The sequence below is a fragment of the Lasiodiplodia theobromae genome, assembly GCF_012971845.1.
Source record: "Lasiodiplodia theobromae strain AM2As chromosome Unknown scaffold_16, whole genome shotgun sequence".
In the NCBI taxonomy this organism is placed as follows: domain Eukaryota; kingdom Fungi; phylum Ascomycota; class Dothideomycetes; order Botryosphaeriales; family Botryosphaeriaceae; genus Lasiodiplodia; species Lasiodiplodia theobromae.
Window position 1 is genome coordinate 168,807 of NW_023336366.1, and position 25,168 is coordinate 193,974.

Here is a 25,168-nt window from a genome sequence, read left to right on the forward strand (position 1 = left end):
TAATACACCGAAACGCCAATGCTAATGAGTCGTCAAAACAATCGGAGGGAGGGTATCGAGGCGCAAGAGAAAACGGGCCGCCAACTGGAAGAGCCGTGGGAGTAGGCCTCGTCTACCACGAATCGCGTGAGTTGCGCTCCGGAGGATCTGGATTACGGACCTGCATGACATCTGTGTTAGTATCCGACGCAAAGTACGGTTTGGGTGGACAACTCACGTTCAACGTCCTTGTGTAGTCACGGTTGTCCTCGATTGAAACGATACTGGCGTGGCTGCCATTGTCCAAGTTCATGAACGGCTGAGGGTTCAACCGCTGATCGTGGAACAAAGGCCGACTGTTGCGCCGCTCCGAGCTAGGCGTAATCGTGTCCGACGGGTCAGAGCTCTGGCGGGTGGTATTGATTGGCGGCAGCGTAGCAGTGTAATCCTTTTCTCCAGATCTGAGGAGCCCGGTTCTGCTGAGCGTGCTAACATTCCTTTGCGGAGTACTAGGGGATCCATTCTCGGCATCATGAGATGCTTGATCTTGCTTGCGTCTCATGCGCATGAGGAAGAAGACAATGCCCCCCGCAATTAGAGCGAGTCCTGCGAGGCCTCCAACAACTGCGCCAGCGATTTGGCCTCCAGATACGCGTGAACCACCGGATGCGGATGAAGATGAATCCTCGGAAGATGGTGCGGAGGTCACGGTCTGGGTCACAACAGATCCACCAACGGTGACAACAGTGACTTGGGTGACTTGGCTGGAAGTTCGAGTAGACGAGGAGCTTGACTCCTCTGAGGAGCTCGACGAGCTTGACGACGTAGTAGCGGCGGAAGAGCTGGTGGACGACTCGGACTTCGATGTGGATGAGGTCTTCTGGCGAAGAATCGTTAGCTCATGTCGGCAGCCGGAGAGGAGTGCTACGGTAAGGGGGCACAAGATTCCTCATACGGGCAAAACTGTCGAAACAACCACCGATGCCGACTGGGTTACCGTCTGGACGACAGTTTCCGTATCGGGCACTCGAATGGTCGTTTCCACAGAGCTCGGCGCAGGAGCGGAACTCTGCACCAAAAGAAAGTTAAAAATGACGTTCTTAAGGAAGCGTCAAACTTCAAAAGAAGCGAAGAAGTAGAAGATAAAATGCAAGTTCTGCGAAGAGTGCAGAAGAGGGAGGCAGGATTAAAAAAAAAGCGTAGGCCACGTCTTATCGTGGCCTATAACAGCAGTGGAAGTGCCGATCAACGCGCGCACGCTGCAAGACTTACCGTCGAAGTCGAAGCCTTTGTGGATGTGCTCGCGGCAGACGACGCGCCTTGAGTTCCGGACGCGGCCAAGTCCAGCTTTATGTAACCATACAGGTCGTCGTCCGTGTTACCGCAGTCTTCATAGCCATAACCAGGACAAGTAGTGTCACAGTTGCTGACGTCCTGCTGATCGGAGGGTGCATAGTTGGAGCACCAGCACTGCTTCCCTTGGACAATAGCAAATGCATAGTCGTCTACGCACTCGTCATGGCAATGACCATTTGATTGGTAGATGTATGTATCTTTGGATCAAGTCAGAACGAAGTCCCCAAGCAGCAACAGGTACCTCCAGGGCATACCTTGTAAATTGCCCGAGCCTGTGTTTTGGCTCGAGCAGTAGGTTTGCGTGAGGGCGTTCACGCGATTGATAAGAGTTAGAGTGGTGAGGAGCAACAGCAGCTGCTGTGTGCTGAAGAGTCGATGAGCAATCATTTTGAGTGGTGGCTGACAGCGACTACAGGCGGAAGCGAGCGTGTTTTGACAGCGACAGCCTCAGACGTCCGGATGGACCCGCTTGCGCTGCCACTGACAGATAATCAGGGCAGGTGACTAGAACGTTCGTGCGTCCGTGCCGCGGTGGTGATACTTCGGGCGGATCGGCGCGGTGGCTGGGAATCGGCAGCTGGGCCGGCGCTTGCTTGCGACGATGCTCAAAGAAGCGATTGGCGATGGGTGCTCCTGTCCGGTGATGCGGTCGCCAACGGGGGTGCCGCGCGGAAAGCGAGGGTAAAGTGGGCGAGGCGATCGACACGTACGCGAAGGAGCTCCGACTCAATGAAGAGATAGAGCTGCTCGGGCCGTTAGCATTGTCGACCGGCGCGTCGCGGCGGGCGGGGGAGTGATGGAGAGGCGCGGGGGAGGGTGCGCGGGCAGGGCACGAATTTGAGGATCCGGCGTTGAGGTGGAAGTGGAGGAGTGGTGTTTGGGACGAGGGCCGGCGGGAGGGCGTTTCCATGGGCCGCAGCTCGGGCCACCCGCATGCAGTACTTGGCCGGAAGCGAGGCTAGCAGGCACAGATGCACCAGGCCTGTAACGGAAGCGCACCAGCCCGCGGCGAGCGGAAGAAGAAAAAATACGAATTACGCACCGGCGAAACGCTAAGTTGCTCTCTTGGGATCCGACGATTCCGCAGCAGAGGGTCCCAGTGCACACCGACGAGGTTTGTGAGGGCGCGGTGAGGGCGGCGCTGGCGTGCCGCAGTGCTGACTGCGAGGCTTGAGGAGGGGCGTGTGTCAAAGCGAATCGAGGGTGCCGCGGCGCAATGCTGATATCATGACACGAGGAAGGGAGGCTTCTGCAGCGGGGCGAGGGCAGCGCGCGGTCGTGAGCGAGGGCGGCGGCTGCAGCGATAGCGGCGGCGATACGCTCACCGAGTGGAACTGGGTTGAAACGAGCGTCGTCAAAAACAAACAAAACGATCAACGAGGGTGGAGAAGGCGCAAGTGCGCTTCGAGAACGGCGGTAGCTGGTGTGGTTTGTGTGAAGATTGGGACTTCTCGCAGCAGGAAGGGGGCCGCGGGAGAGTAGTCAGCACTCACGTAGCAATAATCGACTCGCCGGGCAGCACTCGTCAAGATGCTGGCAGCAGCGGGCTGCCGATCATGCTGCGCGATCTGCCACTTGCGCGAAGGATGGCCCGCCCACCGCACGCGTAGGCGCTCTAACCACAATCGCCCTGCGACTCATATGGAAGGCGTGCAGCAGTGCCGGCCCTCGCCCACCCAAACAGCACGCAGCTCCGCCGCACCGCAACCCCATCACGAGCTGCTCGACAACGGCCCTCGGCATGGGTGCCGTGGTCAGGCCTCCCCTACCGCCCGCGGTGGCAAACCGACCCGCTGTCCCCGATGCAGCAGTCACTTCTCCTGATGCACCCGTATTGGGCTCCCAGCAAGCCACGCATATGCAGCGACCGAGCCGCTCCCAGCTCGCCCGGGACACCCCTCGCAACGGCCAGCCTATCGTCGAAGGCGGTCGGGCTCTGCTTTCCGCAGCCACGGCCTGTCTTGCCCTAGCCAAACGGCGGCGGTGGCGCCGCGAGCGCTCGGTGCGGCTCTGGTGTCCGCTTTGCCAAGCCGACTCAGCTGCGTTACGACATCACAGCCCTCGACCGACACCGTGCAAGAGGCCCAGCAGACCGCTGCCGTCGCTGCGCATCCCGCCTCCGCTTCGGCAGTATCGTACGACCGACCGCGCACGCGCGCACTGGCCCCCGCCGTGAAAATGCTGCGGGCGACGTGTATCTCCTGCCAATGTCTCGGAGGTCGCGCTGCAATTATTGCTGGCCAGGTGCACGGATACCTGCAATGGCGTTCTCTCCGTGGCTTATGCGTGGCTCGCGATGACCTCAGGCCCTCGAGGGCTCAGCCTCTCACAGCACGGCCGCGAAATGACGATTGACTGATTTTCAGGGGATTGCAGGGCCCGGCGCCTCATCCAAAGACACCAAAACCCACAACGTGCGACCTGGCAACCAGTGAGGGCGCCGTCTCCAGCTGTAGCGCCCGCTAGCAGCGCCAGCGACGTGGTTTTTCGTGCTTCGAGATCCTCTGGGGATCAGTGCGCTGCGGAGGCAGGATGCTGGCTCTCATCAGCCTTCCAAATTTCGTAGCCCAGCGGTGCGTGCCACACGCGCCGTCGGGTCGTCATCTAAGATCCACCTTCCTTCTGCCAGCTGTGCTAGGATGTTGCAAGTGGAGGGTGTGGCTGGTTCTGTGTTCCAGATTTCTTGGTTTGTTTCTTCATTCTTGCTTGCTTTGTGCTCCGTTCCTCCGCCTTTGCTTGTTCGCCAGCCAGCGCTATCGAGGAGTTTCATCCACTCGCCCTGTCCGCCGCCCGGCGACGATCCGTTCTTGCCAATGCGTCGCTGCGCGCAGGCTCAACACCACTGGTTGGCTCTGGTGACGGCAACGAGAGGGATCTGCATGCGCAGGTCCTTGCATCGTCCGGTGTTGATCACGGTTGCACGCGGGTGAGCTGCAAAGCGGCCATGCGACGTTCCCCGCTTTCTGTCCCACCCCGGCGGCAACCAAGCTGTCCCATCCAGCATCGTGGGACGCCGGCAGGATCTTCTCAACGCTGGCCACTGCAGCTCGAAGATAAGTAGGCAGGTGTCTTCCCACGGTTCGACGCATTCCCCTCGCAGCAGAGCAATGCACTCGCCAGTCGGTGTGGCCACGCGGCCGCTGTCTGGTGACGCGCTGCATCAACAACCGAAATGCAGGGGGGCAGGTACAGCCCTCTGTGTACCCATCTTTACATATTACTTCGGCCGAAGGCATCTTCCGTTGACGTTGTCGAGGGCCTTATCTGCGCTTTCCTTTTGGAAAACAATCAACTTATATGCGCAGCTATAGCATCGAGATTCCAGGTTGTGCTGGTTGTTTCTATTTTTCGAAGCGCAATTTCGGGGATTGATCAGCATAAACCTCGGTGAGGCCTTCAATGGCAAGACGAATCGACCAATGAAATTGTCTAACCACTTCGACTATATTTGGTCAAGGGCCAAGGAACATGACACATCTTGCGCAATCGCATCGCTTCCATCTCGTGGTCATGGCAGATTCCGCCGGCTGCTTCACAACTTCGATTTCTTCATACCTTTGACTCCGGTTACCTCCTCTCCGTTAATGAGGAAGTCGGGGTACTGAAACTCCTGGCCGGGATTAGTGCCAGGCATGCGCCACGCACCGCCATCGACCACGATCACGTCGCCATTAACATAGTTGGCCGCGTCACTGAATAAGAAGACGGTAGCATCCGCGATCTCCTTGACGGTGCCCCATCGGCCGCTGGGAATGCCCTTTCCTGGATTTGTGGCCGAATCGAGCTTCGACAGGCGTTGCATGCCTTCAGTGCCAGCGATGGGGCCCGGGGCGATGACATTCGAAGTCACGCCGAGCGGGCCCTGTTCGATGCACATGGCGGCCGAGAGGGCGTCGACGCCGGCCTTTGCGACTGAGGCGTGGGCCTGCAGCGGCGTGCCGGAGTAATGAAGGGTGGCCGAGACAAAAATGATGCGACCGCCAGTGCCGTTTGCCGGAGCTGTGCAAGTTGAGAAAAAGGATGCGAGTTAGTCTCGGGTTTTCACAATGGGCCGCGGGCGTTGGACGGGCCGAAAGATGCATGCCTTGCAACAGGCCAGCGTCGTCCTGGGCCAATTTCGCACGCGGCGGTACTTACGAGTCTTGCCGTCTGTCCTATGTTTCGCCGCTGACTCAAGTAGATAGGGAAGCGTGGCTTTGACGGTGTTGTAGGAGCCCAGAACGTCAATGTCGATGACCGACTTCATGGCGTTCGGACTCAGCTGCGAGATCTAGAACGGTGGCTGTTAGGGGGGTCCACTTCGACCACAGATGATGGGGAAGATCTCACGGGTGCCAGAAAGTTTCCTGCGGCTCCGGCACTGCAGGTGGTGCATTAGCGGCGACTCGTGCAAATCTGGAGAACAGTCTGGAGCTGCCGTGCCCCTGAAACAGCGCTGAACTTACATGACGAAGTCGATGCTGCCGAGCTGCTTCGCGGTCTTGTCGGCGGCGGCCTGCAGATCCTCAGGCTTCCTCACGTCAACGCCTCCCAGGGCCAGCACCTTCGCGCCGGGGCGGCAGGTAGCGATATCGGCGGCGGCATTCTGCGTCTTCTCGACGTTGCGGCCGACGATGGCGGCGTTGGCCCCGAGATGCACCAGAGCGCGGACTTGAGCGCTGCAAATGGTGCCGGCACCTCCGGTACAGAAGACGACCTTGTTTGCTACACCGAATAAGTCCCACTGCGGCGTGCGGAGGAATGCGGGGAAGTGCTACCGAAGATGCCGTCTCTCCAGACGTCGCTCACGTACTCGTGTTTGGGGATAGGCATTTTGGTAGGTTGCTGCGTGGAGAACAGGAGCCTGGGTGGGAAAGAAGAAAGGAAGCTTGAAGCTAGAGGTGTCGTGCTGCAGCGCGGCGCATGAACCGACGGCCGAGGCACGCAGCTGCCGCGGCGCCTATTACTATACAGTCTGGCGTATTGGCTGGACTGCAGCCCAGTGAGACTCTTCCGATATGCAGTACGAAAGCTGGCTCTGTGCATTCTGACCAGAGGATGTTTATGTTCTGAAGCAATTCGTTTCTGCTGCTGTGCTGCGGAGCACCCCGCGTTACTGAAGGGAAGCTGTTTCTTGGCGGGGCTAGCGGTAAAGTCGTCGAACAAGCCGCCGCCAACAACAGCAACCTCACCCCATCCCCACACTCTAGCTGTCTGTCTCCCAACTGTAGAGGACCTGCTCCTCCTAGCCATCATGGCGCGCACCATTGCACTCTGCAAGTTCGTCGGCACCATCAGCCTCGGCCTGCTGACGGTGAGTAATCTTTCGACGCCCGCCGCTCGTCCGTCGTCAATGCTGATAGAAGAATCCAGGGCGTCTCGTACACGCTCAGCACCTCGGCCTTACCCGCTCTGCTCGAGCTTCCCACCGCCGTCCACGGCTACACCACCTTTCTGTCCATGCAGTACGCTGCGAAGCGCCACGTCCGCCTGCTCACCGCCACCGCCGTCTCGACCCTGTCGCTCGCTTTCATCCTGTCACCCCCGCGCGCCCGCCACCCCTATCTGCTCTGGACCTCGCTCGTCGCGGCTGCCGGCGGCGCTGGCGTCGACTACGCCATGCGTCGGCAGAACGGCGACAGCGAGAACGGTGCGCACGACGACAACGGCAGTGCCAATGCGGAGCGTAGCTGGGTCGACCTGGAGAAGGGCGAGGACGTCAATGGCGAGATGGTGCGGAATGGCGTCGAGAAGTTCCGCATCGCTGAGGGTGCCCGGGCTGCTATCAACGGTCTTGCCTTCACCTTGGGCGTCATCGGCATCTGGGGCGATGGTGCTTGAACGGTGGCGACCAGGCGATTCGGAATGGAACTTGAATAATGGGATCAATGATGATGGACACGGCATGGCAAGAATTACGGCATGTCACAGTGTATGAGGCTGCATCTGGATGTAGGCGCGAGGGCGTTTTTTTCTCTTGGTTACGGTTTCAAATCTCTTCTGGAGATACTTCCTGGCAGATGCTCTCTGCTCATTAGCTGCATGTATACAGTAGCAATAAAGAACTCCACGTACAGGCCACGTCCCCCCTAATATGTCTGCTTGGGCTCAGCTTGTTATCATCTCTCGAGAAATCCCACGTCGTTGGCCCGCCCTTTTCCTAATACTCTCCACTGCTTACTAGTGACTGAACAATTCTGCCTTACGGCAATCAGATGATGGTCAATGTTTAGACCAACGTCCCCACAGCTCTGCGTTGCTATAGCGATTAATGCTCTGCCTAAGATTCCGACAACGTATATTCTGCTGTACTAAGCAGCAGACTTGCGACAAAGCAGGAGCTTTTAGATGTCATTGCTAGTCTTGCAGATGTGCCGCTTCAATTCCAAACAGCCTTCGCCGCAACTGAGAAACTCTGTTAAAAATCGTCAGTGGTGCTCCAATTGCTGCACTACTCCCATTTTACGAATTTCTCCAATTGAGCTCTGCGGCATTACAAATTCAGTCTCTCGTGACCTAGGCAATGATTTGGCCAGTGGCTTCTTAGAAAGGAAAAACAAAGGGTTTCTTCGCTGGTTTATCCGCGAAGAATTGTAGGCGGCCAAACTCCCACGGCCGGTCCAGTTGGCCGCCTTTCAATCATTATCTCCTAGCCAGCATTGGCCCAATGATAATCTGTACAATGGAGCTTGGAATTTGTCCGGGGCCCTCTTATGCTCTGCTCGAGATTTATCATTCCGCAGACCCTCACATCTAACCTGGTGTGTTAAGACTATTTGGTGGCAACTTTATTCGAAACCACTTTCCTTCGTTTGTTGATAAACGATGATTTATCTCGTTGCTTCGTAGATCATGTTTCAATAACACGTCAGTCATAAGGCATGCGGGGACGGATTATGAGTATGTAGCCTCATACCTAACATTTAGACTTTTTTAAGGAAGCTACAGGAATATGAGCTTATATGATGACAGAAGCCTTAAACTGAGACAAGCTCAGTACTTCTTTGCTACAAGTTTCCCTTCTTGGCATTACTCCGGGCAGCGTCGATCTGACGTGCTTTCTTAAAAGGTGAAATCCTCTAGAATTGTCATGTGCGCCTTCGAAAAGGGTCTACACCTGCAGTCTGGTCGCTATTTTAGATCAACACCTCTTCGTCCGAGGACTCCCGTCACCCACCATCCAGCCTGCCTCACCACACACGATATAGACAGCTACATATTTCTAGAGAGATTGCGACGACTGCATACAGCGTCATCCCATCCCTCACACCATGCCACCAGGACTATCTGCTAGGCAGATGGATCCTGCTTCACCTCAACCACTTCAGCGCACCTCAGGCAGTGATGAGTCGACAGCTGATCCTAAGCGCGGAGGATCGCACGCCAAAGACTCTTCACTGGATGAAGTCCCTAAGTCGATGTTCATCGTCACACCGGTGGGTCTGAGCAAAGCCCAAGAGCTACCGACAGTCATGCTGGTTGCAGATGCCGGGATTTTCGATAACGGCAAGGTATTGTACAAGTCGGGTTCAGATCAACTGAGTGAGTGGGCATCAAGGACAGCACGCTTTGTATTCGCTTACGCCATACAGAAATTCACATCAAACTTCGTCGGCACCTGCTATATCTGGTCAGTCATCACTTGGCAGCAAAGGATATCGACGTCATTACATCGCTTGCTCCCGGAAATGCCAGCGTGAAAAAGCGGCTCAGCGATGTCGAAAGTAGAGCAGCGTCTTCATTGAACGGCTCCATTCTCACAAAGTTCATTCTACCCAAAGCTAGCAAGATCTACGAAGCCAAGCTTGCCGAAGACCCTCCGGTCGATTTGCTCGACCTTGGAGCCAAAGAGCGACGAGACATTTGGCAAAAGGAATGGGAGAGTGACCCCAAGGCCTTGGTGTCAGACATGTGGAAGCATGTGGTTGAGTACGTCGATCTGGACGCTATCTTCGACTGCCCAGACAATGCCCCGACGGCGATCAAGAGTAAGATGCAAGCATGGTGGGAGTATTTCAAGGAATGCTTTTGCACAGCCATGGACCAAGCTCTCTGCCACCGTATCCGGGCCCGTAGACGTCCCGCCCAAGGCACCTCGGAAAGAACGGCGGACATGGTGGCGTTCGATCTATGGAGGAATATGAAAAACATGCAGAGCAAGCCCAGCGTACTGGACTACCATCAACTACCCGTCACGGCTTATGTCAGTTCGAGGAGCCTGTATGAAAGAGTTACGGAGAAGAAGCAGGAAGAGAGCAGAAAGAGGCAGGCCAGTGAAGAGCCCGCTGGCACAAAGCGACTAAAGACCGAATAAGAGCAGCTTCTCTCTACAATATCCAGCATTCCAGCACCATATCACGGCACCAAGGGCTTACTATTCCATTCAGCAATGCATCCTCTACATAGCTATGAGCTTCAGCAATTTAGCGCCACACGTCAGCTTCTCCATTGCTAGCACACTTTCCGGGATTTTCCTCCTTATTACTACCTATTATTATTCTTGCTCCTCGAACAAAAGATGAGATAAGGCATCTTAAGCTTTAGTTCTTAGCGAGCTTTGGTGTGGGAGGTTTCTGCCCACAGAAATGGGTCTCTTGCGATTTTCCGACAAAAAGTTAAGCATGATTTAGATTCAAAGTTACAAGGCTCGATTTTTGACAACTGGGGCCATTATTAAAGGAGTGGATGGCTGGAGAGCAGGATTTGACGATACAATAACTTTCCCATCCATGAAACTTCGGCAAGCGACTTCTTTATTTGGGTGGGTAGTTTAGTTGATTTCGATGCATTTCTGCTTGGATTCCAGACCCTCATCTTCGGTGGGCTACTGTGCGTTTAGGAAGAAAAGCGATAATGAAGTACCTGTGAAGTGATACCACTTACGGCAATTCCGGCAGCGTGAATCAGGACGGGTTCGTATTCATTGGTGGAATAGATTGTCGGCTCCGTTCAGTGCCCCGCAGCGGGGCGCGGGCCGTGTCATGGCAGCCGGGGGCCCTGCTTATCGTTTAAAAAGGACCGCCGCCCGGGCCGTCCGAGAGAGCTGTCAGCCCTGCCGAGCCAAGATGTCGTGTGGCACAGCTCTCCAGCTTTTGGGCAACCTCCGAAATTTCGACCATGTAGTTGCCCCTGCATCGGCGCCCATTGATTGCAGGTTAAGCTCGGGCTAAATTGCCATTGACTTACTTCTCGCACGCCTTGCCGCCTTTTGTTGCTGCTGCTCCATCTTTCCCACTGTTTCACTTCTCAGACAAGGAAAAGGCAAAATGGCAGTGCGTTTCGTTGCCAGCTCGCTGGGCCTGCTCGCCTCCCTCGTGGCTGCAGCGACCAACGTCACGGATCCCTTTCAGCAGTCGTGTCTCTCGTTCCAGCCGCAGAAGCACGTCTACAACGCTACCCTAACCGCGAGAGAGTTCGTGCCGGCCGGTACCACCCTCACGTTCCCGGACAACGACGCAACATGCAACCGGGCCAGCCAGCTGGTGTCGTCGGACATCTGCCGCATTGCTCTGTCCATCCCGACGTCGGATAAATCCAGCCTCACCTATGAGATGTGGCTCCCCCGCGAATGGACCGGCAGGTTCCTGGCCACCGGCAACGGCGGTATCGACGGATGCGTCAAGTATGAGGATCTTGCTTACACGTCGCTGAACGGCTTCGCGGCTGTTGGCTCCAACAATGGCCACAACGGCACGTATGGCAATGCCTTCTACCAGAACGACGAAGTGAAGAGAGACTTCGCATACAGATCGCTCCACACCATCACCGATGTCGGCAAGAAGCTCACCAAGCTCTTCTACGACGGTGACATCAGCAAGTCGTACTACCTGGGCTGCTCGCTGGGCGGCCGCATGGGCATCAAGGCGGCCGAGAAGTTCCCCGACGACTACGATGGCATTGTTGCCGGCGCCCCAGCCGTCGACTTCAACAACCTGATCTCGTGGAGGGCCAGCTTCTTCCCCATCACCGGCGCCAAGGGCTCCGAGAACTTCATCTCTGCCGATATGTGGAAGACGACGATCCACAATGAGGTCCTGAACCGTAAGTTCGCCGCCCCCCGGCGCCTGATCCCCGACTCACGCGTGCTCCAGAATGCGACGGCATCGACGGCGCCGAAGACGGCATCATCGAAGACCCAACTCTGTGCCATTTCAACCCCGAGACGCTCCTCTGCGCCGCAGACACGACCAACAGCACCACTTGCCTGAACGCCATCCAAGTCGGCATCGTGCGCCAGATCTTCTCGCCCTTCTTCGGGCTGGACGGCGGGCTCATCTTCCCCGGCATGCAGCCCGGCTCCGAGGAGCTGGCCGTGTCCAAGCTGTACGCGGGCGCGCCCTTCTCGTACTCGGAGGACTGGTTCAAGTACGTCATCTACGACCCGTCGTGGGACGCGTCAACCTTCACTGTGCTGGACGCGGCCTACGCCGAGCTGCGCAACCCGGCCAACATCCGCACCTGGCCCGACTCGCTGGCGCGCTTCCAGCGCCGCGGCGGCAAGCTGCTGTCGTACCACGGCCAGCAGGACAACCAGATCACCTCGTTCAACACGCCGCGCTTCTACCACCACTTGATGCGCGGCATGGGCTACGGCTACGACCAGATGGACGACTTCTTCCGCTTCTTCCGCGTCAGCGGCATGAACCATTGCAACAGCGGGCCCGGCGCCTGGGTGCTCGGCCAGGGCGGCGGCGCCCCCGCCACCGGCATCCCCTTCGACGCCGAGCACAGCGTCCTGGCCGCCATCGTCGACTGGGTCGAGAAGGACGACGCGCCCGAGACCATCACCGGCACCAAGTTCGTCGACGACGACGTCGAGAGCGGCGTCGCCTTCGAGCGCAGACACTGCTTGTTCCCGCGCCGCAACACGCTCGTCGGCACCGACCCGACCGATCCCGACAGCTGGGAGTGCAAGTGGTCCAACTGGTGGGACGGCCTGGATGGCGGCGCTTCGTCAGGCTTCGACAATCCGTGGGTGAACGGGCCCCCGGGTCATGGACAGTGGCCCGGCCACGCATGAGCTTTGCAACTTCTCTTGTTCTAATGTAAATATTTTCACTCCACGCAGTAGATGTATTTTAGTTTCTACATAGATCTTTCTCTTGCTGTTTATCAAAAAACGTAGGGAGGAAAGCATTTCTGAATACCAATTAGCCGACGAGACCCGGCCAATATCTCCACGCAGCCACCAAGGGATAAAAAAGCAATATGGACAGCCCACGGCAACACCCGTTGGTGAAACGACGGGCAGACCGCACACGAGTCGTCCCGGGCCGCCCCCTGGGCGATTCGCAACGGTCGGAGCTGGTGGGGCCTCTGCAAGGCCCTGACTCGATCGATGTGCAGCACATCCCCGGCCAGCCGATGAGACACACGAGACGAGCAGCAAACCACGCACGTGCCCTAATCGATCTCCTTTACTGTCGTAGCTTTTAGCTACAACGGCCATGAAACGTCTGTGAGCTGCTTTCCTCGGTCCGTGACGTGAGGAGACTTACCAGCTTATAAGCGAGATGGGAGGTTTAGTATAATAACCCACGCGCGGCTGAAAGAACAGCCTACCTGTTTCTATCAGAGAGCCAAGCCGGCTAGAGCGGTCGCCCCCCCAATCAATCCCAGATCTCGCCTATACCGGATCCACTACCGATGCGGCGCAGCGGGCTACCCGGATCCATACCGGAAAGTGGAATGTCTCGGCAGGCGCCGTAGTAGCTGCTGCCTCTTCGTATCAAGACTATCTTCCGATCGTGGACCGGAGCCCCGGAGCCTAGATGCGGCGCGCGCAAAGAATGACTCTCTCTCTCAGATAGTAAGCGACAAACCACCCCCCCTGAAGGAGCCCGGCAATCTTCCGGCACATCGGTGGCGGGGCTGATGATTGTCCTGCAGCCCTGTTGCTCGAGCTCGAGTATCTTGTGCACGCGAGGGCTGATGTACGGGCGTCTGTGTGTATCTTGCATGCGTGGAAGACAAGGGGGTTGCTTTGCTTACAGCCATGCTTCCAGAGTTTGCACGAGGAGCAAGAAAGAGCTAATAGCATGTTAGTTATTTTCTGCCTCTATCTCTGAGTCTGGCACACAATTGTGTTTGTATATCATTATCGTAAAGAAACAAAGTAAATGCAGTGAATGCGTACGTTTTTTCTTTTCTCTTTTTCCCTCTCACTTCTTCCAATAGAAGCGCTCACCGCATCCTCCCCTTCTGTCCAGCTTCCCAAGCCTCATACTCCACCGCCACTCCCACAAAGCTATCCCTCACATCCCCAACATCCCTCACATACCCATTTCCACTCCCGCCATCCGCCACACTACCCCCCCTACTCTCCTCCTCAACCAACCTGCTCTCCATCTCAATATCCACAGCCTTACTCATCTTCCTCTCCCGCCTCAGCGCGCTGGACATAGTACCACCTCCCCCAAAACTACTCAACTTGGACCCGCTGTACCCGCCGCCGGTGCGCGTCGTCGACTGGAGCAAGTCGGCGTTGGAGCGGCCGGTGGCGACGTTGTACAGGAACTGGAAGCACGGCCGCATGACGACGAGCGACGCCGCGATGATGCCGACGTCCATCTCGACCATCGAGATGGTGTTGGGTATCGTGTTGGCCCACTGCGGGTCCGTCTTGGATGCTGGGTTGGGGAAGAATTGGAGGACGAGGCGGGTGATGGCGCAGGAGGTGTGGCTGATAGGGATCATCGTCAGCAACAGAGATAGAGCTTGGGTGTGGAGAATTAAGGCACACGTACACGAATCCGAGCAGGATGAGGAAGAGCAGCTGTTTGATTTCCGGCCGCTTGTCCTTCATCTTGAAGAGGGCGGGCAGCGGGATGCAGATGACCATGATGCTGGTGATGATGTTGACGGCGTGGCCGCTGAAGCGGAACTGCGTCAGGTCGATGCAGGTGCCCGACGTTTTGGAGAGGTAGGATTTGCGGATCGGGTTGCACTGGAAGATGCTGATGATGGTCGCGGACCCGTAGTAGCCCACGACGACGAAGGTGGTGAAGTAGACGAGCATGCGCGTGATGCGCACAGTCTTGGAGTCGGCGCGCTTGAAGAGCTGCGCGTAGACGAGGCAGAGGGAGAGTTTAGTGAAGAGGTAGGTCGGCTTGAAGACGATCATGTTCGCGAAGAAGAGCTGCAGATGGTGGGTCAGCGTGTATGTTTATGGGTAATTGGAATGGTATGCGCACCTGCTTTGGAACCACTGAGTTCTTCATTGACGGCGGCAGATCTGCTGCATGTCTGCCATAGCCATACGAGACGACGGCTGGCACGGATTAGCTACTGATGCCGAACAGTTGAGCGCTGAGGGAAGTCACCTATCAGGTTGAAGCATTCTTGTGCAATAGAGCATAGCTGAGACAATTGTTAGCAAGATAGGAGCACCCAGGGCTGAGGATACTTACGAGGGCAATGAAGATACAGTAATCCGAGAGGTCCAATCGCCTGCGATAGCCTCGAAAGCCAAGACGCAGGGCCACGAGTAGGATGGCCAGCGATCCAAATACGCAAGTGTTCCAGATCAAGATGGGGCCCTGGTCCTCCCCGGCCATGGCGATCTCTTGTGTTGGTGATCAGAACCCAGAGAAGAAAGATTGGCGGCGGAAAGGCGGTTCTCAAACATGGCGGCAGCAGTGCTCTTGAAATGTTTTTAAAATTTACTATGATTTCCTATGTGCGGGGCGCAGTCGGAGAAGATGAAGGTCGGGGCTCGCTTGGGCGGCGAGCGCATGCGTATGCAGGAGTTCGCAGGGACTTTTCGGTGGGCTGACTGAATTTGCTTTTTGCCGACACATGAGTCCTGCTGAATGCCTCGCCTTCCTCCTGGGGAAACAGCTGGTGTGCGTTGCTGAGCAGGGGGTCGACTCGCGCAGACCAAGCCAAGACGGACGTGCAAGGCTTTGATGCTGCGTGATCGCCGACATGGAACACGCGGTTGGAAATTTACGGGGACACGGAAGAACATGCCGCACAAACTAGTTTGGGGGGAAATTCAAGACTCCGTGTATTATTTCACGGTAGAAAGAGCCTCTGGTAAATCGTATGTCCAACTATAGCATTGATTTGCATCAGTCAGCATCGAGTATAAGAAATGACAATTCAGCCGACCCGTTGTTTTATACAAGTACCTAGTTTATCTCATGTAAGTGCGAGATTTGCCGGGAGCATGCCGGCTAAACGGCCTAAATATGTGGCGGAGCGGCGTGCGGGTACGGCCGGTAGACAAGCTTCATCCTGGCCGTTGCGTTTCGTGAACTGTTAGCAACAATTTCCCGAGCGTATACGGTGGTTCGCACTACATAAGCGGGTTTCTCCGCAATAGCTGGACAGCCTTACAAGGCGTGGGCAGAGCTTCACCTAACGGAGTCATGGGCGATGAAAGAGGCTTGAGCAATTGGTGACCTAGTACTTCCTCTTTTTTTAGACCCTTCCGTGTTCGGGCCGAGTCCGAAGAGCGGCCCAAAAACTTCTTGAGTCTAGGACTCTACCAAGCGTGTCAGGGTTTCGCGGAAGAGCCCTAACATTAGATTCCTCCATCAACTCAACGACCCATTTCCTGTACTCGAGCTTCGCGGCCTCATCAGCACCAAGCATTTCGTTTGCCTTCTCTTCAGCAACAGGAGCCCAGGTATACGTCACGTCCCACCAGTCGTAGACATGCAGGTCAGTGACAAGCCAGCGCCTAGCCGGGGTAAAGTGGAGATGGACAGCAACGATGGCCCTGGCAACATCTTCGCCATGGACAATGTGAAGAGCAGATTTGGCCTTGAGCTGTTCTTTGGTCTTTGCGACACGAGCGATCCAATTGCTGGGGTGACGGGTCCCACCATAGAGTCCAGACAAGTTGAGGACGCAGCCTTGGGCACATTGGCGGAGCTCGTCCTCGGCAATGGCGCGGGGATTCTCGGTGTCGTAGGACGAGTCGCTGTCGTTCCAATGCAAGTCAGCGAAGATGGCGGAAGAGCCGAGCTGGATCCAGTTGTTCTCATCGCCGTGGGCCTTGCGGTACATGGACGTCAGGTGGCGGGACTGGCCGGTGCCCTTGAGCGGGAAGGTGATGAGGACGGTCTTCGCGGACGGTAATTTGTCGTACTGGGCCTGATCCGACGAGAGCGGGTCGAATTTGAACGGGATGGTGCCATCGCGGCCGGTCGTGGTGGTTGCCGCCCAGGAGATGGCAGCGCCGTCGAGCTGCGGGAGCAGAAACGTCGAGGTCCACCCTGCACCGAGGATCAACAGGTCGACCGAGGCTGGAGACATTCTTAACATGTTGTATGGCAGCTGAGTGGTGATCTCATCCGTGCGACTCTTGGAGATCGACACTAGCACCGATCGGGCAAAGCGTGGTCTCTTCCTTTCACAGCTCCCATCTTAACCGCTCACCATCAAACCCGCACCTCGCCATTGCATTATCTGCCCGATATTTCCATTTTGAACCCGGCCAGACCAAGTGCCACGCTAACCTCTACACCGCTCTAGATCCAACGTCTATGCACCAGCCCTCTCGCGAGCTGATGGCCAGCCAACTGGTACCATTGATCGTTACTAACAGCACGTTTCCAACCTGGGACAATAGGATATAATTGCAACAAACCTCCCGGCCTTTCACGTACGACCATAGGTCGCAGAATATAGGGCTTCCCGTCCGCTCAGCCGTTACTCAAGCTGCGAACCGGCCGATTAGTACTCAAGTGGGTGACCATTGGGGAATCCCGGCTGTTGTACGTTTTGCAATTTCACTTTATGCTTTTTTTTTGTTCATGTCTATGATTATGCACATATACAGGAAATCCGCATATTCCGGAGAGGGAGGCCCTGCGTCTTGGCCCCCCATGTTATTCGACGTTGATCCCGCCTTACTGTCTGTTTTATACGCTCCAGACCTTCGACATACGACCACTACCACTACCGACCGCTATGCGTCGTGAGCTACAACCCTCTTTTGTTACACACACCGCACTGTTTAACATCGTCAATGGCTGCTTGCCACCAGGATCAAGGTATTCTCCTCGCTCGGCATGAATCCTCTGGTTCCTCCACCCAGGAATATTGGCAACTGAAGCTTTGACTTTCTTATCTGATGTTTTGCCGTCGCCCTGATTCTTTTTGCCGTATGCTACCGTAGGTCGAAAAGAGCTTATACGTTTACCCGAGCAGACCATCCAACCTAAGGTACTACTCCAATATCAACATCCCTGCAACTTTATCAACTTACAATCCCATGACATTCAAAGGGAGATTATACCTCTATAAAGAGCTAGGGACTCCCATTCTCAACGGAATGATCAACACAACAGTACTCGATTCCTACGTGAGAGACCGACTGAACCGGGCAATGGCCAACAGCACCCGGTAAATATATGAGAGCAAGGCAGGAATGGCGGGACTGCGCGCTTGGCTGGACAAACTGGCAATTAGCATGCCAAAAGCGTAAGTGACTAATTTTCACGAGCTAATGTGTATTTTTCACAAGTACTTCGAATTCTCCGCGATTCTGGCCACTTGGATTGGAATATCGCCTTTTCAAGAGAAATAAACCTACATGAATTTCCACTGGATGATTGTGCCAAATCTTCCGCATTTCATAATTCTGCACCATTGGCTGCAATAGCTCTGATCCTACGAAATCGGACAAATCCCCCGTAGAAGTCATCACAACTTGCTGTTTCGCACATCCATCATGGTAAGAGACGATGGAAAATCACTCAAAAAAAAAAAACGATAAGTACGACGTGAGCGTATTCAGAGTGGCAGTTGAACGCTGATGGAATCAAAAATATAGGGCTCTGCCAGAAGTAATGCCTTAAGCTGATTGTTCTAAAAGGAACAAAGATTATGGTAATAATCATAAGAGCAGTTCTCACGTCGGGCGCAATTAGAAGCTACGCTGATAACAAGCCTCAATTAGCCGGTACAAAACCGCACGTCTCTGTCAACAAGTTTGGCAACACTGCCACGTTGTTCTGGAGGCCTGAAATGATTTTCAATCGGAAAGACGCAAGACGTCTGGGTCCGAGGTGTCTGCAAGACGCAATCGCATGGCTCGATCACACAATCAGCCGACCACGCCAAGAGCAACAACACCACCACCCTCCAACGAATAACGTCAAGGCAATACCCAATTTAATCCCCCGCTCTTGCGTCGCAAATCGCCATTCGAGCGAGCTTAGCACAGCCCCCCAAGCCCCTCGGTAGATGCGTGTCATAGGCTGATCTAATGTTTATCAGTTCTCCTTCACGATACCTCTTTCCCCGCTTTCCCAATTGCCGCAATGTGCGCGGCCCCAGACGCGGATAGGCTTCCTGACTTGCCAATTCGTGCCTTGTGTCAACCAGCCCCATTTGTCGTCATGGCACGTGAGATGCCGTCTTTTCCATGCTGATGGGATTGCAAGCTGCTAAAGAAATCCCATGGCGTTTGTTTGAACGTCAAGTATATATTCTTGGTCTGCTGCAGCTGCCACCTACCTTTTTAGCAGACTTACTCCCCAAGCCTCTTCTTCCTCCAACCCTCGAACAGTCCCCACCTGTCTGAATATGGCTCCTGCTGCTGTTGAACACGAGGTCGTCGTGCCTCCGTCCAAGGCCGACGTCTCCCACAAGGCGCCTCTGAAGCCTTCGGGTGCCCTCGACAAGTACGAGTCATTCGAGGTTACTCCCATTATTGGAACTGAATTCAAGGACGTGAACCTGGTGGACTGGATCAACGCCCCCAACGCCGACGAGCTGTTGAGGGAACTAGCCATCACCAGTAAGTGACCCACACTTTGCAAACTGGCACTGCTAACCAATACACGCAGTCTCCCGCCGCGGTGTTGTCTTCTTCCGTGCCCAGGATGATCTCACCAACGACCTGCAGAAGAAGCTGATCCACCGCCTGGGCGAACTGACGGGCAAGCCCTCAACCTCGACTCTGCACATCCACCCCGTGCTCAACGATGACCGCGAGCTGGGCGGCAACGATCCCGAGATCAGCACCATTTCCTCGGAGCAGCGCCGCAAGTACTACGACCCGGTCAAGTCGGCAGCGCTCTCGGGCAAGACGCAAGAATCGGCGCAATGGCACTCCGATATCCAATTCGAGCCCGTCCCGGCCGACTACACCTCGCTGCGTCTGGTCGAGCTGCCACGCACGGGCGGCGACACGCTCTGGGCCAGCGGCTACGACCTCTACGACCGCCTCTCGGCGCCGTACCAGAAGTTCGTCGAGACGCTGACGGCCAACTTCGAGGCGCCCTTCTTCAACGACGTCGCGGCCAACGGCGGCTTCGGCGTCTACGAGAAGCCGCGCGGCTCGCCCGAGAACGTCGGCGCCGTGCTGCGCGCCACCCACCCCGTCGTGCGCACCAACCCCGTCAGCGGCTGGAAGTCCATCTTCCCCGTCGGCGTCTTCCCCAAGAGCATCAACGGCCTCACCAAGCAGGAAGGAGACCACCTGCTGCACTGGTTCCTCGACCTGCTCTACAAGAACCACGAGCTGCAGGTCCGCTTCCGCTGGCAGAACAAGAACGACATCGCCATCTGGGACAACCGCAGCGTCTTCCACACGGCCACCTTCGACTACGACCACATCGGCCCCCGCTTCGGCAACAGGGCCGTTGGCATCGGCGAGAGGCCTTACTTCGACCCCAAGAGCTCCTCCAGGCGCGAGGCTCTGGCGAGGGAGGCCGAGGAGGCAAATGCTAAGGCTTGAGTTCTTGAAGGAGGAAATACCCTGAACGGACAGTATTCTTATTTTAGAGTTGAAGATGAAATTAAAAAGTTCGATACCATATAATGTATCTTTTCATGCTCAAGCACACGTCCTGACTACGTTATATGTAACCATTTACTGGACGAGCACACGTATTCCGAACTTTGACTTTCCACTGAAGTAGCATGTAGTGTTCCTGATGAAAGAGGTCTGGGAAAGGTGGCTATCTTTCGTAACCTACTGTGTTGCGTGAGAAGTTGAAGTCTACAGGAATATCCGAGCTTATTAAAAGGCTTATTACGACAGTGACTTGTCAAGGGCTTGTATTAATTGCACACCGTTGTCTTCTTCAGAGTGTCAAAAAGAATGAGCACACCGAAATCTCACGACTTCAAGGAAAACCAAAGTCGAGCGATGAAAAGCCATCGGATGCATTATCCCACACTTCTCCGAGTTCAATCCCGAAGGAGTAGCGAGAGTGCTTCATAAAGTATCCTGCCCATCAGTAGACCTCCAGTTTTCCACCATAACATGTAAATAAAACCCCTGCCTCTCTTTCCCCCGCTCAGCCCTATCAGCGGGACGAGCCCGAATTCCGCCAAAGGAATAAATCGAAAGCGACGGGATAATATGATGCTAAGCAATGATAGAAGGATGACCGACCAACGGGAAGAACATGGATTGGAGAGTAAAAAAAGAAACGCCTGGTATCCAGCCCGTGTGACCGAGCAATCCGGCTCCGCAAAATCCGATAACACGGGTCCACGCCCACGCCCCCAGTCCCACCCGTACATCCCTTTTCCTCAATAACGGACATGTTCATTTCCCCCATTTCATCCTTCCGAGAGGGTAAAGCCGTGCAAATGCTTCAATATGCAAGTGCCAAAATATTTGTAGCAATTAGCAGCCAATTCGCCTCCCCATCCAGTCCGGGAAAAGAAAAGCAGATGTCAGGAGGCGAAAATGGCCATCGAGCCTGCGCCGTGCGCCCGAAAAGAACTGTGTATGAATTCGAAAAGGCATCCATTCAAAAACAGATTCTCGAAGAACTCCTTGATCCCTCCCACCAGTCCCGAGAATATAACAGCGGGTTTCCCCGCTTGCGCCGTGGAAATGCATCAACAATAATCTTTTGGCGCGAGCTTTTGACAATGTGCTGAAGTTTGGTATCGGACATAGGGCCTGGCCGTCAATCCGCAATGTAATAGCAACGGGCCAACGGTCAAGGAGCCCGGTAGAAGTAGAGCCGTCGTTCTGGAACATATCATTCGCCCGAATTGCCCTTGCCATCGCCCGCACTGCTCTTGACGGCATGCGCAAGTTTGATGGCCATCTTTTGCGGTCCGTCCTTCCCATTATTGGCGCTCTTTTTCCTCCTTAGCCCTGTGTTTGCACCCGTAGTGCTGTTGTTGCTGCCCACACTGCTGATCGAAGCGCTGCGCCGCTTACTGCTCGCCGAGAGCTTTCCGAGTTCATCTTCATCATCTTCCTCTCTACGACGTTTCTCCGAAAGCCGTTCCGGAGGCGGCGTCGACGGTACTTGCACCTGCTCACTTGGCGGCGATCCTTGAGGCGATGTCGACGTTGGCGGCGTCGGCGGATTTGTTGACGCTGCGTCTTGCGGTGCTTGCTCAACTGAAGGCGTTGCGTTGACAACACCTTCTTGAAGCACATCCATCGAGTCTTCGTCATCCTCGGGATAGTCAACGAGAGGTCGAGCACCATTGGACATAGGCTTTCCTTCGTGCGAGGGCAAAGTCGTTTCCTCTTCATCGTCCGAGCCATTGAAGTATGCTTCCTCCTCAGCATCCATGTCGCGGAGACCTTGCATACGACCTCCGTTCATGGGTATACGGCCAGGCTCCGTGTCGTCGCTAGCGAATGAGTTCTGCGCAGTGACATCTGATTTTTCGTGCATTTGCTCATAGCGCAATATGAGATTCTGGAATGTAGGAACGTAAGTGATCCCTTCCAGCTTCTCTCTGTAGTTCTCGACGAGATGGTTGATGATGACCTTGATGTTCTCGCGCTTGATAAACTCGAAAAGCTCGAGGCAGGCAGAGTTGAGAAGGTTGTCCCGCGGCATCGTTTCGTAAACTATGTTCAGTATAGGGTCGAAGAGGCGGTTGTTGATGATCTGACGGTTGTGGAACTCGTCGTGCAGTCCGATACAGGTCCGGAAGTATTTCAAAGCGGTGAGTTTGAGATGCTTTTCGGGACAAGCCATAAGCTGAGCCACGCGGGATGCAAGACCTTCAGAGAGAATGAAGTACTTGCTCCTGAAGTTGTGCTGTCGGATGAAGAAGCAGAGAACTTCGACGAGATGTGAATATAATGACACCTCTTGGATGGTGAGGTCCTCCACTGCGCAAGCTTAGCATTTGAAAAAAAAAAAAAAATTAGCTGAGTCACTTACTGGATTCACGTCCATCCAAATCCTTGAGTGGCTGGAATAGCTTCTTCGCAGACTCGTCATAGAAATTCTGTATGAAGGACTCGGTCTGCGGCGATGGGGCGTTCCGGCTGACCTTGGCAAGAAATTCGCTGTTGGCACGACCAAGTGTCTCCATTGTGGCCGAGTTTGCGTTAGGGTCCAGAAGAACCTTGATAGCATCGGCCATCTGTGCCTTGACGCCCAGATCCGTCTCAACGAGAAGAAGCTCGATGAGCGTGTCCGTTAGTGGTTTAGTCTTGTCATTGATGGCCTTGAAGATCTGACTGCGCATCATGATAGCGTCGTGGTCGATGAGGGCGACCAATATGTCAGTTCCGGCAACACGTACGGCCGCGTCGGTATGCCTGAGCGCGAATGTGATGACGTTGAAGAGCCCTCCGCTGAGGAAGTTCGAGTATAGCTGCGCGCGTGCCTGTGCCTGCAGGCTCTTCGCAATGGTGCAACATTGCTGGATGAAAAGGACAGCGTCCTTTTTTCTCTGGCCGCTGCTTTCCTGTGGCGTGAAAATGCTGAACAACTCCTTGAGAAATGCTTGGTTTTGCTGCAGATGCTGGACGATGTCAACCTGATGGAAGAAGATCAGAGAATTCAGAACCGAAAAAGTTGGGTCGTCGAGAATGCGCGCTAGCACGACGTCTTTGAGGTATTGCAGCCGATATGTATAGTGAATCTTCTTCTTGATGAGCGGGTCCTCAATCTTCACAACCTCCTTGAACCTTGACTCGTCAGCCAGATACTGTCTGTGGTTTGCCTTGTGACTTGGGAAGTCGGGGTCGTATTCGAGCGCCCCAACCACGCCGATTATGACCTCGTCGGTCACGGCATACTCGATGATGGCTGTGTCGTTGAGCAGGATGAGCGTCTTCATGATGTTGCACAGGCGATGCAAATCTTCCAAGCTTTCCAAGTCCTCAGCCACTCCCACGAGCGGGACGAGCTTCGTTATGTACCCTGCTTGGACGATGAACTTGGCCAACGCGTCGCGGCCTTGGGGAGTATTGTTCGCCACGCGCATGACTTGCTCGATTTCGGGTAGGTTGCCGAGTTCGGGATCGGGGAGCATGATTGGGTTCATGTCCATAACGTCGTCTGAGAGTCCATCGTCTGGCAAATACAGGTCAGTATGGCTTGGCGGTGCTCCAGTTGCGCAATTCGACTCACCAGCTCCTGATAGCGAAGTAAGGTGTGATTGCACCTCACTGACGAAGTCCCTGGCAGAGTGGTCAGCCATCTCCTTCAAAAATGGCATACAGCGCCCCAGCGTACCATATTGCTCCACAGCCTTCAGCTTCCTGGAAGCTGAGCGCCATGTCGGTGCCATTCGGCTCCGTCCATACGATGAGCGTGTCTGCGTTATCATCAGCATGCCCCCTCCGCCAGCCGGTGCTACGACGTTCAGTTTCACCTTGTTGCTTCTGGTATCCATCGTCCTTGGTCACGCGGGTCTCAAGCAGAGTACGTATGGGCTCGTCTTCAGATTGGACGTAGATGCGCGCTTCATCCTACAAGTGGCGATGGCGTCAGCACGTTGCGCACTGGCGAGGGACGCGCGCGCAGGCAGACATACATTCACCATGGTCCCGGTGCAGAAACCGGTGCCTCGATCGAACCAGTCGCCATTCTTGAGCTCGTAGACCTTGACGCGCTTGCGATCGTTCGCCGGCTGCGCAGCCAGAGCCATCGTGGGCGCGAGGCTGGCGTCGTCCCGTCGCTCGGGCTACGAGCCGAGGCGGTCGGCTGCGCGAGGCTGATGCGCCTGCTGTGCGGTGGGTGGTTGATGGCGGCGGTCGGGGTGTCGCGAAGGGCGTGGTACGTCGCGGTCGGGCGAGCTGGCGCACAACACGACGAGGTGCGGCTGGGGTCGACAACGCGCGCGCGCGCACAAACGGATCCGGACAGGGACCTGGGCGCTTCGGCGTGACAGGGAAGCTTGCGGCGGGTCAAATGATGACGGGCGCTTGAGACGAGATCGACGGAAGGGCGACGGTGGGCGCGTCGTGTCTTGCAGAGGGCCGCGCTCCGGTCGGGGAGGCTTTTGCGTGCTTAGGGGCTGCGGCTGCGGCTAATTGCGAGGCTCGATAACCAGCGATAAGCGGGCGGCGGAAGCGGGAGCCCAGTCCAGGCCAACGCGTCGGCGGGCGAGGGCGACCAGGTGGGGAGAAAGCCGGTGGTGAGAGCAATGACGTCGCGGCGACGGACAGATGGAGGCGTTCGGGGTGCAGGGCGGAGGGGCAGCGCGGCGGAAGGGTGACGGCGCGCAGGTGTTGGTCCGCTGGCAGGCTGCTGCTTGTGGCCTTGGCCTTGGCCCGTCGCCAGCGTGCGAGTGGTGACGAAGCTCGGCCTAGCGCTGGCCGCCACCCCCGGCGCCCGAAATAGCCCGGCCCGTCCGCACGCGCTGCCTCAGGCCGCCGATCTGCTGCAGCTCCCGCCCAAGGGTCGACGCCGGCGTTTGCAGTCAAATCCAAATCTTATCTGCACCGATCTTGCGCTGCCGGGGACGAGACCCAGCCCAACGGCGGCCAAAGCCGAACGCCTCGCCGCACGACCGCACGCGAGCCCTTAGGGCTGCACCCTGGCCCGGCTGACAAGCGGTAGCTGCCTTTTCGGGCGGCGAAACGCACCGTTGGACGTCCCTGTCGTGCCCCGGTCCTGGGAGCTTCCTGGCAGGCTGGGGACGCTGCTGGCACATTCCGCCGCTGCAG

General features: G+C 55.9%; 9 protein-coding genes across 9 annotated transcripts; 4 read left to right on the forward strand and 5 right to left on the reverse strand.

Moving 5' to 3' along the window:
- Positions 1 to 112: 112 nt before the first annotated feature.
- Positions 113 to 1,722, reverse strand: LTHEOB_5711 (Er membrane protein; the record flags this gene model as incomplete). Its single annotated transcript, XM_035514887.1, has 5 exons — positions 113 to 160; positions 218 to 859; positions 935 to 1,048; positions 1,252 to 1,532; positions 1,590 to 1,722. 5 exons carry the CDS (start codon positions 1,720 to 1,722, stop codon positions 113 to 115), a joined length of 1,218 nt encoding a protein of 405 aa, XP_035373403.1.
- Positions 1,723 to 4,867: 3,145 nt separating this feature from the next.
- LTHEOB_5712 (Sporulation protein Sps19) lies at positions 4,868 to 6,147 on the reverse strand (the record flags this gene model as incomplete). Its single annotated transcript, XM_035514888.1, has 5 exons — positions 4,868 to 5,334; positions 5,473 to 5,605; positions 5,665 to 5,695; positions 5,781 to 6,058; positions 6,124 to 6,147. 5 exons carry the CDS (start codon positions 6,145 to 6,147, stop codon positions 4,868 to 4,870), a joined length of 933 nt encoding a protein of 310 aa, XP_035373404.1.
- Positions 6,148 to 6,568: 421 nt separating this feature from the next.
- Positions 6,569 to 7,155, forward strand: LTHEOB_5713 (uncharacterized protein; the record flags this gene model as incomplete). The annotated part of the gene is made up of 2 exons (XM_035514889.1): positions 6,569 to 6,628; positions 6,688 to 7,155. The coding sequence occupies 2 exons, from the start codon at positions 6,569 to 6,571 to the stop codon at positions 7,153 to 7,155; spliced, it is 528 nt and encodes a 175-aa protein (XP_035373405.1).
- A 1,430-nt stretch (positions 7,156 to 8,585) lies between these two features.
- On the forward strand, positions 8,586 to 9,628 carry LTHEOB_5714 (uncharacterized protein; the record flags this gene model as incomplete). Its single annotated transcript, XM_035514890.1, has 2 exons — positions 8,586 to 8,856; positions 8,907 to 9,628. 2 exons carry the CDS (start codon positions 8,586 to 8,588, stop codon positions 9,626 to 9,628), a joined length of 993 nt encoding a protein of 330 aa, XP_035373406.1.
- A 952-nt stretch (positions 9,629 to 10,580) lies between these two features.
- LTHEOB_5715 (Feruloyl esterase b) lies at positions 10,581 to 12,334 on the forward strand (the record flags this gene model as incomplete). Its single annotated transcript, XM_035514891.1, has 2 exons — positions 10,581 to 11,355; positions 11,406 to 12,334. 2 exons carry the CDS (start codon positions 10,581 to 10,583, stop codon positions 12,332 to 12,334), a joined length of 1,704 nt encoding a protein of 567 aa, XP_035373407.1.
- A 1,163-nt stretch (positions 12,335 to 13,497) lies between these two features.
- On the reverse strand, positions 13,498 to 14,870 carry LTHEOB_5716 (Integral membrane protein; the record flags this gene model as incomplete). Its single annotated transcript, XM_035514892.1, has 5 exons — positions 13,498 to 13,996; positions 14,061 to 14,452; positions 14,508 to 14,584; positions 14,637 to 14,673; positions 14,724 to 14,870. 5 exons carry the CDS (start codon positions 14,868 to 14,870, stop codon positions 13,498 to 13,500), a joined length of 1,152 nt encoding a protein of 383 aa, XP_035373408.1.
- Positions 14,871 to 15,738: 868 nt separating this feature from the next.
- LTHEOB_5717 (uncharacterized protein) lies at positions 15,739 to 16,587 on the reverse strand (the record flags this gene model as incomplete). Its single annotated transcript, XM_035514893.1, has 1 exon — positions 15,739 to 16,587. The coding sequence occupies one exon, from the start codon at positions 16,585 to 16,587 to the stop codon at positions 15,739 to 15,741; it is 849 nt and encodes a 282-aa protein (XP_035373409.1).
- Positions 16,588 to 18,855: 2,268 nt separating this feature from the next.
- Positions 18,856 to 20,011, forward strand: LTHEOB_5718 (Family taurine catabolism dioxygenase; the record flags this gene model as incomplete). Its single annotated transcript, XM_035514894.1, has 2 exons — positions 18,856 to 19,069; positions 19,119 to 20,011. The coding sequence occupies 2 exons, from the start codon at positions 18,856 to 18,858 to the stop codon at positions 20,009 to 20,011; spliced, it is 1,107 nt and encodes a 368-aa protein (XP_035373410.1).
- Positions 20,012 to 21,275: 1,264 nt separating this feature from the next.
- Positions 21,276 to 24,147, reverse strand: LTHEOB_5719 (uncharacterized protein; the record flags this gene model as incomplete). The annotated part of the gene is made up of 6 exons (XM_035514895.1): positions 21,276 to 22,375; positions 22,428 to 23,570; positions 23,628 to 23,677; positions 23,733 to 23,814; positions 23,872 to 23,968; positions 24,034 to 24,147. The coding sequence occupies 6 exons, from the start codon at positions 24,145 to 24,147 to the stop codon at positions 21,276 to 21,278; spliced, it is 2,586 nt and encodes an 861-aa protein (XP_035373411.1).
- Between the last annotated feature and the right edge of the window lie 1,021 nt (positions 24,148 to 25,168).